At 43.7% G+C, this 15,120-nt stretch overlaps 1 protein-coding gene across 1 annotated transcript in view; it reads left to right on the forward strand.

The window, feature by feature from the left end:
• Window positions 1-15,120, forward strand: part of LOC104078474 (transmembrane and TPR repeat-containing protein 1-like) — a 109,988-nt gene that overhangs the window by 75,294 nt on the left and 19,574 nt on the right. The window contains exon 9 of the mRNA XM_009580121.1: window positions 10,297-10,461. Within this exon, the coding sequence (XP_009578416.1) occupies window positions 10,297-10,461 (165 nt within the window). The remainder of the gene's footprint in view (window positions 1-10,296; window positions 10,462-15,120) is intronic.

Raw genomic sequence — 15,120 nt, forward strand, 5'->3', positions numbered from 1 at the left:
TCATTTTTTTCACCAGCTCCTCACTATATCAAGAGTTGATGTTGCAACCCTAACTGTCAATACTAGAAGATGCAATCACTGCAATATACAGGATGGCATTTGCTTCAGTGTCTCTCTCAAAATCTGCAAGAAAGGCAGCATCCAGAAAAAAGTGCACTTGTATTTTTCAGGAACTTAACACATCATGTTAAAGCCTTCCCCGTGCCATAGCAAAGCAGGGACCATATGAATTTTTTTACCTTTGCATAGAGCATGTTTTTGATTCTTTGTGCTAATGCATTCGTTCCAATTAGTGTAATTCCGTACATTATTAAGTTGTAAATGGAAAAAAAAAAGAACCTGGTAGGTAGTGGAATCATCTGTAATTTTTATGAACCTGAATATCCCTGAGCAGAAGTCCCCTTTGCTTACAAGGCAGCCACTTGAGGATGGGACTTACTGGTGCTTCTCTTTTCTGGGAGCATATTACGCTCTTCACATTATCTTCATTTTCTTAAAGACCAGTTGTCTAATGGGGTGGTGGTGTATTTTCAGTTTCCTTTGCCACCCCTTTCTTTAGCATTATTTGAAGCTACAAGTTCACCAGGAGCTGAATTCCTGTTTACCTATTCAGAATTCCTTCAGTATTAGATCAGATCCCATAAGGGATCATCTTGATTTACAGAAGCAGCTTCTCTTTTCACTTGGAGTCAAACCCTGACCTCAGCGAAGTCAGCAGGGAAAGTCCCATTGACTCCATGGAGCCAGTTTATCAGTTATTCAGCCGCGGACCTGAGGACACTGGGAGGGGACTGGGAGGGCGTTATGTGATGGCAGTGGGTAAGACCCCAGCCCCAGCCTGGTCCCTCTTTACCATGAGGGGTGCCTGTCCCTGCTCCAGGGCGTCGATTCGAGCAGCGGTCTGCAAAATGCCTCGTGGCTGGAGGCGAGGAGGTTGGGACGCCGGCTGAGGCAAACGACTCCGGTTCTGCTTCCCCATCTGCTAAATAGGGATAATAACTTCACTCTGCCCTTCGGAAGGGGGCAGGGAGAGTTCTCATTAATTAATGAGAATTAACTGCTTGTAGAAAGGCTAAACGCTGCAAGCAGCTACCTTTCAGATGCGTATCCAAACTTAAGCTTTTGAAGGCTTGCCCACCCCTATTAAATACTTTAAGGAGAAATCAAAGCAGCCATCCTCTGTTAATGCAGGCAAGAAACGCTGAGATGCTAGCACCATATATTTTGGCAAAAGGCAGTAAAGACGTAGGAATAAAAGCTGAAATGATTCTGCAAAGCTGAAAAAGATTAGCTCATGGCGCGTTTGGTCTAGACTGCAGTCTTGCGTTATTTTAACTAAATTTAAAACATGCTTTTGAGAAACACTGCATTTTGGCCATGTACAATTGATTCAGGAAAAAGCTAAATTTGTGTGGAGTATGAGCATTAACGGCTATACTGGAAAGGTTTTTGGTTTCGTTGTGATACATTAGGTTAAAGGAAAACCTTCAAATGCATTTATTTTGCTCTTGAAAATAATACAGATATGTAAGGAAATTGCTTTTAAAAAATAGTAATAAATTAAGTTAATGTCATCTTGTGGAAATAATCTACTTGGCCATGTTGATTAAAAGCGAAATTCTTATTTACAAGAGAATATGGTGCCCTTAAGAAGATGCCTTGTGAAATTTTATAGATAATAGTTTCTTACATGAAGTTTTTGTAGACTTGCGATGGAACTGAATGGGAAATTATGTCCCTACTACAGAATTCCAGAAGTTATTACAGTATTTTAATTAAAACTGTAGCATACAGACCCTTCCTCGGTAAAGTATATAAGATTTAGGGAAATTTCTGTGGAATCCCCATGGAATTATATTAGATTTTTCATTTATAAAATGTTTTCTTTCCATAATGCATATAGTAATCAAAAATCTGAAAAGTTTCTGTATTACCTGTAAATATTTCAGATAGGAAACTATTGGAAATGAAATCTTGGACTCAAACACTCTAATGAAGTGCATTTGTTTATCATGTGACTTATTGGAAGGAAGGGAGGGGAAACGTGTCCAAATGTTAAATAGCCATTCAAAGGTTAGCGAAATCATTCATTTCTAGTCCATATTTTGTCTCTAATAAGGAAAATAAGATTTCCTGCATTTTCTCTAATTACATCATGTTCTGACTAGAGGACCACATTGCTAGTGGAGGTAAATCATTTTGATGACTTAGCTGATCATGTCTAAGTGTCTTTAGTATAGGCCTGCATAGCTTTTAATTTAGAGCCAAGGACAAAGTCTAACACTAACTCATAAGGTACCTTTCCAAATTAGATGTATCCTGCCAGTGTTTATGGTTTTCTATGTCTTTGTATTATGACTTGCAGACCTTATTCCAGGAAAAGGCATCTTAATTCTGGTGAAAATTTGACATATTATTCAGCAGACTCAGTAGTAAGTTAAGTACGCTGCCAGTTACTTGGTTGTCACACTGATATTTCTGAGCTGTGAGGCTTGTTTTTTTCCAATGGGATTTATTTTGTATGCTAAATATTATACCTTGATGGTGGTCCTGAAGTCTTTTAAAACCTCTAGTAATCAAGAAAAAAAAAGGTTTTAATTCCGTGTCATCGTTACTGGGAGATAGGCAATTTAAACAATGCTTTCCCTTTGTAACCAAAACTCAGTACCAGTGAAGAAGCAGAGATGCACAGTGAATGCAGCTGGCTATCCGCGAGTGACAGAGACACATCCTGCATCCTCCTTGCCTTTGGACATTTAGTCCAAAACCGTGACTGTTCCAGCAGGTTTTTCCCTCATAGTCCTGACTGGTTGAGAAAGTTTTGATACAACATTTTCCCATGGAAAATACAATATTCTAGTTAACGCAAAACTTTTTGCCAAGGTGTGCTGACTACAGGGAAACTTTAGATAAAAAGGTTGGAAACAAAAGACTTCTCCAACCCAAGGTGGAGTTTACGGTCAAAAGGACATGGACAACAGAAATGGACAGTTGGACGGATGTGGCCCAGAATTGCCTCTTTGGGGGGACGCTCATGTGAGAGTTGGGACATCAAGGTCCATCTGCCACACACTAGCATTTTTCCAGGATCGTTAGTGCTGGATCTACACCCTGCTGGATCACTCGGTGGTGGCAGTTTGATCCAGACCTGATATATGCCCATGCTTGCACTCCTGTCAAATTAGCCAGCTTGTAACTTGCTGAATTTAGGCTAGCCTCGTACCAGCTGCGAGAGAAAATCTTGTTCCAGCAGTAAGCTTGGCATTACAAAGTAAACGTCTCAAAATTTCTGGAATACATTTGGACCAGTGGAGTGTGGTTATTCCAGATCAGCGCTTGGGCTTTGATGGCTGGAGAATTCTGGGGACCCCAGACTCGGAGTCCTACAAGTGGGTTCACTTACTGCATCCCCAGCTCTCAGCCTGACCTGGCACAGTGGTTTGAATCCGGGTGATCCAGGTCGCAGGGAGTGCCCTGACTTCTGAGTTTCTGGCTGTTCTGGGTGTCCTGGGTGCAAACTAACACGCACATAGAAATACACTATTTTTCCAGATGAAAACATTTTTTTAAAAGTCCAGATTTTGTCCTGGCCCAGAACTGCTCCAGCCTTGGAAAACTTGACATTTTTCATAAAACAGCATCTTTGCTACCCTGCCAGCACTGCTCACTGCTGGAACTCCGTGCCTGAGAGTGCTTTTTGGGGCAGAAAGAGCCACCCTGGCCATGCTTGTTTTTGCCAGTGCTCCCTTCCATATCTGACTGCTGCGCAGTGAGGCAGGAGCAGCACACATGGCATGCCAAGTGCGCTTTTTGCAATCAATTACTCCCCATTAGAGAAGTGTGAGCAGAGCCGATGAGTTTAACAGGGACGAACCGCCTTTTTCCCCTGCAGCAACAGCCCTGCCTGCAAGCTGCATTTCAGCTGACTTTGGCTCTTCATCTCAGTGTGTTTCCTCAGCTCAGGCTGCAGAGCTGGAGCAGCTTGGACTGAGAGCACGAAAAGTGTGTTGTGCCAGGCAACATACGTGTGGGACTGGGGCTAGGAAGCTTGTGGGGAACTATAAAACCGAGAGTATCAAATGTTTGTGTTCAGCATTTGGACTTGGCAGCAGACACCGCCTTTCTCAAGGCTGCGCTCCCTGCTCTCTGAAGGGCAGCAGCAGAGTGAGCACTTAGTTTCTAAGTCACGCATGCAAGGGTTAAACTTGCTTCAGAGCAGCTTGAAAGTGAGGGTTAGTTTTTATGGAGGGAAAGGGAGTCATCTTAAATAAGTGCTGGAAATCAAGAAGCAGGTTTGCAGCCCAGAAAGAGCCTCCGGGGTGAAATGTCAAAGCCAAGTGCATTTTCTGGTCTCAGTATAGTTTTGAGATAATCCCTTTTGTTGCATTAGCAGCCCCTGAACAGGGGGCAGTATTTCTTCCATGCTTTGACAGGCTGCTTACAGGCAACTCTTTTCCTAACCGATATGTATGTATGTATGCATCTGGATTCTTGTCTAGGCTGAGCTCTGAATCTGGAGTAACTGCTTTGATGAAATCAGTGGATTTACTCCCAAGTTTACATGCATGTAGTTGAGATTATATCAGTTTTAAAAAAAAAAAAAAAAACCAACTACTTCACAAGATTTGACATCTCCAAAATAACCATTAAAAAGTGTGAGGAAGGCATCTTTTCTGCATAGTTTCTCCCACGCTTTTTAACTCCTGAGCTTACAGCCCTACCCCTAGAAAAGGCTGGGGCTGCAGTGCTGGTGTCCAGGCAGGTTCCCTCTTGCGTGGTGCCTCCGAACTGCAGCGCTCAGCCTGCTCTGCCCACGTGCTCCTCTGCGGAGTGGAAACCTGCACTGTGCAAAGTTGTAACTCGGAAAATACAGTAAGATGTGTGACTAGAATGTGCTCAGTTTTCAGGAGCTTTCTGCAGCAGTAGGTCTCCAAGCAGTTTCTGGAGGAGGTAAGATGGTTTCCGATGCAGGCAGATTGTTGTAGCAGAATGTCCTGATAATCTTGGGCTGCGGCACTAACCACACGTGTCTGATTAGATGCCATCACCAAGAACCGAATGCAGTGAAGCTGTTCCTGACTTTAACTAAAAAGGGAGAAACCTGACCCTAGAGGGAGAGAGGAGCTGTCTGTAAGCATTGTCAGTAACAGCCTCGTCTTGGGAAAGGAGCCATAATGGCCAAAGAAAAGGTTGAATTTGTGATCTAATTACCCAAGAAGTGTTTGCAAATATTAAATATCTGCTGTTTTGGCTCTTGTTTTAATCGGGCGATGCACGTAGCTCACCGTGGGAAATAGGGTCTGTGTGCCACCTCACTCCCATCTGCTTGTGCCTCCTCTCACTTCACTTCCTTGCAGGTGGAACGATACTAACAAACCACGGAAATTACAGACAAAAAACTGCCATTGCAGAGCTCCCTGCGTGTGATCTGCCAGAAACACATGGCAGTGGCACAGAGGGTTTGCCTGCTGGGTGCAGCCCTGCCCTCCCTGCAGTTCAGGACGTGCCTGAGGTACCACTTTAGCACCACAGGAGTCTGAAACGCGAGGAATAACAAAACCGTTGGCCAGTTGGTCCATTTGCCGAGCTCTCCTGCGGCATCATTGAATTTCTGAAGCCACAGGTTCTCCCGTAATAAGTGTGCTCATTGTGATCCCACGGAAACACTATTACCATGTTAACCTCTCGGCCTGTTCCTCAGGTCCTGTTTCATATCTGACGCCGGGGACCAAGCTGGCATGGACTTTTCACAGTGGGGAACAGTTGCTGTAGCAGGCTGTTGCTTATCCTATGGAAGAAAAAAAAACCTTAGCAGGTTTACAGTAATCCAGTGGAAAATGGACTTAAAAAAATAATAGTGGGTTGGGGATTTTGCTTGTTTCTGATTGTTTTGTTTTCACTACAGAGTATTTCAGAAAAGTGCTTGCATGACAGGGGATGACAATGCCAAGAGAAAAGCCCCTCAGGAGAAATGGTCCCCTCCTTTCCTCTCCCTAGGAAATGCTAGAGTTAACAAAAAACCCAAACAAACCCCAAACCCACAACCCTGCAGCCTTGATACATATGCAGATAGCTATGGAGATGTCTGGAATGTAGTACTTAAAGAGTAAGTTTTTCAATGGCAAATAGGTCTTTGATGAAATGTCCTTTTAAGACATTTTCATTTTTTTCTGTAAATGTGTGTGAGTAAAATTTGATTTCCTGGCGAGCCAGCGCTAACGTTTGATATGGAGTCGAGTCCCCTGTCATTCTGAGAAGAAAAGCTAGTGTATTTGGAGTGTTCTCTGCGTTTGTAGGTGATGGCAGGGTCATGGCAGAGTTAACCACAAAGGAAGTGTCATAGAGTCACCAGGCAACTTACTTTAATTAGATAAATGCACTCTCACCTGTATGGGCTCTTCCCACCACAGCACTGCTGCCAGGGCCTGTTGCAGACTCAGTGCAGCTTCAGAAGGCTTACCTGAAGCCTCATGAGGTTGGGAAGAAGGGAAGTGGGATGAACTTGCATCCCATGGGTGAAGCTCTGCGGGGAGGTTCTCCAGGTCCAGCAACTGTTGGGGCATGTTGCTGCTGCAAAAACTTCATCTTAGCAAGCTTGGTGTTTTACTGGTTCAAAATTTCATGGTCTCTGTACTAAAGCTAATTTCTGTATCAGGACTGTTGAGTCTAGTGTGAAACAAGTATGTTGTAGGGTATGAGGGATTATGCGTTTTTGGGACTAGGAAACAATAGTAATATAATTATGTTTTTTTAGCAGATGCTTAGTACATTGGTGTGGACACTTCTTTGTTTTGTTTAGAGCAGACCACGGGATCTGGAGGAGGGGTCTGGATTTGCCCTGATTTTACCATAATTATTTGGCCTTAAGGTAGCAATATAAAGAGATACGCAAAAATTACTGAGGATAGTAGCTTTGGGGATGTTGCAGGGAGTTGTTGTTTTGCAAACAATTTGTGGCATGAAATCACAAATGCACATGCTTTCCTGGCGGCAAAGGACACGTCAGTGCTTTCTGTGCTTCTGGGAGTCCTTGGCCTGCAAAAGACCTGCAGCCAGGAATGTAACATCTGCCCTCAGCCAGGGGATGGGCTTGAAATGACCATGTCATAAAAAAAGTCACGCAAAAAGATGCAGCTCCATCTGACATCTATACCAAAAGGTCCCTGACAAGATAATGCAGCGTCTTCCCCACCCTTTCCTTGATGATCTGTGGCAGGAAATTGTCTGAATTTTTAGGCCAAACTTACCAGGTTCTGAAAATAAAAGTATTCACCTACTTCATGCTTTCTGATCCTTTTCCTTCTTTTCCTTTCTTTTGGACTCCCGTGCACTTTATAGTGCGGGTACATTGACTGTAGGCTACTTAGGCTATAATTGTGGCACAACTACAACTCAGTCCTAATGTTGTCACAATTATCTCTATCTTATTAAAGTGTAAATCATGCTTCAACCCTGCCCTCTTTAGCATCGCTCCTTTAACCTTACTCTTAGCAGCTTTGTGGTTTGGAATTCTGGTACGTTAGCTACGCGATCTCCTTCCAGCAGCCTTCCTCTCCGTATTCCTAGTTACTGCTGAATCCTGTAGTCTTGCTGCCTTGCTGAGTGTGGATGTTGAGCCTTTGGGTTACTTACCTGTTTATCTCTCAGGGAGTCCTGTGTGTGGGTTTTTCAGCAAGATACCTTGGTTTCCATTGCGTACTCCCCTGTGTTGTGGGTAGATCCCTGGACTGCAGCTTTGGTGTCTTGTTTGCCAGTCCCCTGTCAGCAGAGCAAATGACTTTATCGCCATGTTTCATGTTCCTGCTCTGTAAGAGGAAAATTGCAGCGGATCTTCCTTACAAAGTGCTTTGGGAGCCCCTGATGGAAAGTGCCATGTGGAGCTGGGCACTGCTGCGTGCTCGTACTGTGTCATTGCCAGTGCAGCTGGGATGGGAGCTGCAGTCTGAGATGAACCCTTAGTCCTCTGTAGCACCCAGCATCTCGCTGTAACTATTGTGGCGATGCATTCCAGATGTTCGAGAATAACCCTGGGAAGCAACACCTTTCCAGTGGCTGTGCGAGTTGTAATGTGGTGCTAGCTGTTACCTGGACAAGCAGGCTGAGTGCTGCTCCTAAGGCAGAAATTCCCAACAGCTGGGGCAGGGTTTGAAATAAATACCAAGACATTGACGTTTGCATTTTTGTTTTCTGGACGCATTCACGATTCTGTTAGAAAAGGCCTGTTCTTGAAAATATGAAGGTGTAGGGACATTCCTTTGAAAACGGCCTGTGCTAAAGCAATTAAATAATGTTTATGTCAGGTAATTAATTCCAAGGGAAGGATGAAATTGCTGAAAGGCAAAATAACAGAGTGAAAACCGTCTGCAGGTTTTTGAGGCATTTCTTATTGGAAAGGGAGGGCTTATTACCGAGATTAGCTTTTCAGAGGTTTTAAAGTAGGGTTCAATAGCTATAAAGGCTTGATTGTTTGGCACCAGCATCTTGGTTTGTAGCTCTAAATGTCTGCTTGCAGTTAATGTAGGTGCAATAAACATACGTGTGCAAAAGAATTCATGGAATAAAACAGTGCAAGTGCCATAAGAAACGTGCTGCAGCAAAGTGCAAGCATAAGCAAGTGAAAAAAAAAATATCGATACCCACTTCTGAAAAATGGGAGAACTCTAAAACAGCAATGAAGAAGTTTTGAATGACTGCCAGATCTGATGTTATCTCTGGATTTGCCTCCTATGTTTATACCTCTCTCAGTGTCCTATACGGCACCTGTACTGTGCCAGAGAGCACCACTGCCTGGTGCTGGTCAGTTACCTGCAATAGAGGCACTTTTTTCCTCAGTAAAAGCAAGAATTGTTCCTCTCCATCCTTAGGCAGCCCAGGCAGTAGCAATGTGCCCAGCCCTCCAAGAGGGCAGAGAAACTGTGCTGAGAAGCACGCTCACAGCTCCTCGAAGATGGGACATTTTTCTTTTTCTGATTTCTAGATTGACTTTTGCCATATCACATGCTTGCTTGCGAGGCTACCTCTGACGGAATTGTGTTCTTAGTTTTTCTTACCTCGAGGCAGTCTCACCGGGAAGTTGCTCGGACGTCTCGGTACAGGCCAGGAAAGCCTGTAGATCTCCGGCTGGAGCGCGGGCAGGTGCGACGAGCTCTCTGCCTGCAGCCTGCCTGCGTTTAAGTGTGGGATTCAGCTGAGGTTCGAGGTGTGCCAGTGTCTCGAGAGAGCTGCTCTTTTGTCCCCGTGTATTGGTGGTCCCCAAGTGTTATTCCAGATCCTTCTGCTCCCTTTTTTCTTCAGGGGGAGCTGCCTGGACTAAGATAGCTTTTAAGTCTAAAACTAAATCAGGTGCTAAGTAGCTGCATAGGAGAGTTATAGATAAGCTAATGAAACTCCTCAGGCAATAGGAGTTGAAATACCTTTCTAAAAAGGCCAAGTAGAATTAGTGGCGTACTAAGTACAGCAGCCGAAAGCACTCCATTTCCAACTCAGAGGAACATCACTGGAAGAATTAGCATGACACTTGAATTAAGGTAAATAATTACTGAATTGATTTAAAGTTATACAGGAATAAGACTTCAATTCAAAACGCGCTTCGCTTCACAGAAAATGCCTCAGTAGTTATGTGCAGAGAGCCGTGAAAGTGCTGGTAGGCTGGGCGCTGGAGAAGACCACGTGTGGTTTCATGGAAGGGCAACAAGGAAGCTCTGCTAACGCATCTCAGCTGTTCTGGACCGGGTACGAGAAGGGACGGGCTGGCCCTGATGTGGACATGCAAGACCCGGGCAGGGACTTCTGCCTTTTGATGTGGCCTCTGCCACCCACTCCTCCTGCGGCGTTGGCTACAACACCTGCTTTCCCGCCTCAGCTTTGCAATTTTTAAACTGGAATTAATAGCAGCCGCTACTGGGGTTGTTTAGAGACTTCCCTCCGTTAAAATGCTTTTCACTTCCACGTGGCTCCAGTAGTGCTCAGTATTACTGTTATTACGTGATGCTTTCTTAGTTTGCCGTTAGAAAAGCAGCTGCCTTCTGCGGGCTGGTGTAAGCTACCATTATGCTGGTATTATGTATGCTACTGTACTTCTGGCATCTGGGTCTATCATTTAGATTAATTTGGAAATTGTATAGTGAATTGAGGAAAACCGCTTTTGAATTGGAGTTTGTTAGCCCGGAAAATATTATTAGTCCAAAAATCCCTGTAATTGTATAATAAATGCAATACTGAATGGTCTTGCATATAAACCAAAGTACTGGAATATAACTTTTGGTACCTTTTCCTTTTTTTTTTTTTTCCCCCCAGTATGGGATACTGCATCCTTTTTGTCCACGGTCTAAAAAAGCTGTCTACGTGGTTAAATAAGTGGAGGATTACTGTTCTGACCCTCTTTGCTTTACTACTGCTGCTCTTCTCTTGGAAGACCGTGAAACAGAACGAAATCTGGCTGTCACGAGAATCCCTTTTCAGGTATGAGTGATCATGGGAGAATACTGGCATTTTTGCATTGTTTAAAATAAGTTTGTTACATGGAACAGTTTTCTTTAGCATGAGTCCTGCTGTTGATGCATTGCTGTGATTAACATTTTGATTATTATAACACCTACTTTCTGTTTTCTGGCAACTGTGCAAAAACTGGTGTCAGCACTTTATATGCTTTGGTTCTAGCAATTGCATTTTTAAGACACACTGTTTTTAAATAACTTCAATTCCGTAGATTTACCAATAATGTAACACTTTCCTTTTTAAAGACATAGCAAAAGTTCGTTGCAACCCTCCAGAACACCATAGTAACGCTATCGAATATATTGAATTTTCTTTAGCAGTGTTCTTAATGACAAAAATGAAATGCCATGAAGTGCCAAACTTAATGTACCATATTTCATTTTATTTGATTACTCTTTTCCAAACAACTCTCTTTACAACCTCATTTATATTTTTTTTTGCACTGAAACAGACTGTTTCATTTTGTGTTTTGCTAGCAAATGTATTGCATTTGCCTCCAGCTGCTTTCAGCAGTTGTCTAATTGTGAAGTAATTGCAGAAACGCAGGTGATCTGCACATGGGTTGCTTAGCTTTATTTTCTAACTTATTGGCCAGAGCAAAGTTTAATGTATGCAGTACTAAAGAATATGAAATTATTTTTTATGTGTACCCTTCGGTCTTCAGGAAACACTATTGAAGTGGTTGGAGCTCTGTTAGTGGGATTTTTTTCAAAAAAATTTGGAATAGGGGTTTCTTCGCTCCGACATGATTCATTGTCCATCTCCCTGAAACGCTGTTTGCTGTTCAAACAATAGCAGCCATGGTGACCGGTCTGGGCTCGCGCAGCAATCCCTGTGAAGCACGCCTCCAGTCCAAACCCTCCTGGCTAACGGCAGCCGGGAGGAAAGCCGGACGCCTTTCCAAGTTGGATGACTCTCTTGTTGAAAGGGAGGTGGGAAGATGGCAATTCCATATGCCAAGTTGCAGGGATCATCTGGTATCGCGTTGCATAGAGTTGTGGTCACTCGTGTTTAAGAACGGTGAAGTCGAACTGGAGCGGATGACAGGAGGACATCTCCTCCCACTAAGGAGCGCTCTTGGGATAATATGGAGTGCCAGGGGGTCTGCCGCAGAAGAGGAGGCTAAGGTTACGTCTGCTTAGTTGGACGCAAATGGACTTCTGTCCGTTCTACCTCCGTTCAAAGCAGGGTGGCCATCTACAAACTAACTCAAATTCAGAAACCGTGCCATTGCTTCCATGCAGCACTGAGCTGGAGCTAATACACCTTGCCTCAAGGTAGGGATTTGGTGTTGCCCGGGTTAGTATGCAGGGCTTGGTGGCTTGGGTCGAGCTGGCTCGCTCTTCAGCTCAGGTCTTTTGGGGACAATTCCAGGAGAGAGATCTGCCCTGGGCTTTTGAGGAGAAGGCAAGAACTTAAGTGTGCTCCTGCTGGGTCACCTCTTATCATGGCCTGCCCCTGAGAGCAATCAGCAGCAGATGCCTAGAAAAGCAATGTAAGAACAGGGCCAGCAACAGTGATGCTTCTCTCCAGTCCTTTCCCAGCTTGCAGTAATCTGCAGTTTAAAGACTTCCTGAGTCAGGAGTTACTTGCTTTTTTTGCTTTTAACAGCCACTGATGGACTTTTCTTCCATTAATGTCTCTGACTGCTTTTTCGAATCTATTTATAGTTTTGGCTTCTACAGCATCCTGTGCGCTGGGCTCTGTCGTTAAATTACACAATGTGCACACTAAGATTTCCCTTCTGTGTGCTGTGAGCCTTTTGCCTGATCATCTCGTTTGGTGCGCTGAATGAGTAGTGAGTAACCATCAGCTCGTCACTTGTCCTCTGCCTTCCATGCCTTTACCCCCATGCCCTCACCCAAGGCTGTCTCTTTTTGACGCTGGAGTCTGCTGTTTTGAACTCTCCTCATATGGAAGCTGTTCTGCATTTCTGATCCTGCTTGTCAGTCTTCGCTGGATGCTTTCAAACTCTAATCTGTCCTTTTGAGAAGGGGGCCAGAATCACCTTTCAAGAGATATGTGCAGCACAGAAACGTAGGACTGCTTTCTATTTTTTGTTCTCTTTTCCTCCTAATTCCTGATCTTCCACTTGCCTTTTGTGACCTCTTCTAAGCACTGGGTGATGTTTTCACGGCAGTGTCCACACGAACTCCAGGATATCTATTGTGACCGGAAGTGTCTGATTTATAGACATCAATCTGTGTGCAGATCTATGCAGATTTAGAGTGTGCGTGTACACACTCTCTGATAGTTGTGCCTGTACCAGAATTGCATTTCATCTGCAATCTTCTTGCCCAGCCTTCAATACCGTGAGATCCTTCTGTAACATTTTGTGGTTAGCTTTAATTCCTGCAGTGTGATTCACATCAGTGTCATCAGCAAATGTGTCGCCTCCCTGTTTGCTCCCTTTTCCAGATCCTTTGTGAACATGTGAAGCAACTTGGATGCCAGTGCATGTCTCTTGGGAACCATGCTTGCGGTCTTCTCCAATTGTAAAAGCTGTTCACATACTTGTGCTCTTTGCTTGCTATCTTTCAACTCGGTATTGATTCACAAGAGGACCTTCCCTCTTACTGCATGATGCCTTTAAGAAATTTGAAGTCTCTAGTGAGGGATTTTATCAACAGCCTTTTTGAACATTCAAGTGCACAGCATTGATGTATGTGATTCTGACTGGCTGGGCTATATTTGGATTTTCATAAAACCTTTCCGTAGTTTCAGTACCACATACCTGTTGAGTCCATTAAAGAACAACAGATCTGTCCACCTAACTTCTTTCTGCAAAATACAAGGTTAGTTCTTCTCTGTTGGATTGTAGTTATCCAGAAGTTTGCTAGAACTAGTCTTTATTATGGTTTTTCCCAAATTACCTGGAGAGGAAATCAGACTTGCTGGTCTGTTGCCCCACAGATCCCTGCCCTGGAGCCAAATGACATCATATTCATCACCTCCCATTTCTCTAGTGCTGAGCCTCATTTAAACGATAGATTACATACCGCAGCTAATAGCAGCTTCACGACTGATTTCCTTTGGATGCATACTACCAGGCCCAATGGATTTATAGCTGTTCTTGGTGTTGATTTGTTTTAAAGCCTCTTTTACTGCCACTTCAGTTTGAGACAGTGCTTCGGACTTGCCCCTGTAAGGAAAGGCTCCCGTGTGGCAACCTCCTTCAGTTCCCCTGTAGTAAGCAACGGTAGAGGTAATCCATTTAGCTTTTCTGCCGTGGCCTTTTCTTCTTCAAGCACTACTTTTAGACCTCCATCATCTATTTGCCTTAGGGGATCTTTGGCAGGTTTCTTATATCTGATGTATTCCATTATTAGCTTTGATGGCTTTAGCAAGTTTTTCCTTAAATCTCTTTTGGTATGCCTAATTACGGTTTATGTTTAACTTGCTGAAGTTTATACTCTTTTCCTTTTTCCTTCTGTAGCTGTGATGTTCACTTTTTCAAGGGTGTTTTTCATTTCTCTTAGCCTTCTTTACTATGCTATTTAACCATATTGGCCTTTTTGTTGTACTTTTAAGATCTTCTTTGATAGGTGTTATACGGTAGGACTCTTCTTATTGATGGGAAAGAAATGCAAAAGAAGAATAGTATAGCAAGAAGATAATGTCATCGCAGGAGTGGGAGACCTCCTCTTCAGGGCAGAAGGAGGCGGCTATATATAGGCTGATGAGGAGAGGAGGGAGAAGTGGATGGAGGCATGTGCAACAGCAATAAATTAGAAAGGACAGAGCAGTAGGAGGAGATAAGTAACAGTAAAGAAGTATGAGGGAAAATAATAAGGAAACAGAGCAAATCTGTAGATGTGGGAAAGGAGACATAAATCAGCCTACTTGGTAGTCTCTGTGTGTGTTGAATTTTGTTTTTTTAGGAAGTATGTGCTGAGAGAACCTTTACTCCCATTCCTAGTTCTTCATTCTTCTTTCTCCAGTTGCTCCTTTAATTAATTACTGCTTTTTCCCTCCTCTTTTTTTTTTTTTTTTCCCCTTCACCTCTACTTTCCATTCCTCCGTTTGCTTGGATGTGTTTCTTCAGGGTCGATCTGTCTCGATTCCCTGGCCTTTGGCTGAGACCTGTTCTGCTATACATGCGTTCTTTATGCTGGTCCAGGAGATGTTTGTATACTCAGCGTGCTTTCAGCTTTGTGCTTGTACCCTGTTTTGTCCCATTCTCAAGGCTTACCCCGCTTTGACATTGTGCGGCAGCACTGTTACCATCTCTGGGCCATACTGACTCTCAGTCTCCAACCCAGGCGCCAAGTTTTCTGGATGCAGAAATCCTGCCGGATCCTGGCTGAAAAGAGCAGTGTGGGGCAGGATGTTGCTGCCTGAGGAAATGATGCATCTCCACATAGGTGCACAAGCATATGTGCAAGGACTAAATGAGAAGCAAATGAACCATAAGTATAAGAAGTGGCCAAATATATAGAGATCTAGATATTTGAGGCATATTATTCCAACAGATCTCTAGAAGCCGCAAGCAGTTTGTCTTACTGTGTTGGCAGGTGGGCAGGGAAAGCTTATTCATTAAGTATTTAAGGAACTACCATATAGAACTAATGCACAGGCCAGCAGGTCAGGCTCCAACCGTGGTCAGTGTTAATGTCTGAAGCC

This window comes from Fulmarus glacialis, unplaced genomic scaffold (genome assembly GCF_000690835.1).
Source record: "Fulmarus glacialis isolate BGI_N327 unplaced genomic scaffold, ASM69083v1 scaffold6346, whole genome shotgun sequence".
Taxonomy (NCBI): domain Eukaryota; kingdom Metazoa; phylum Chordata; class Aves; order Procellariiformes; family Procellariidae; genus Fulmarus; species Fulmarus glacialis.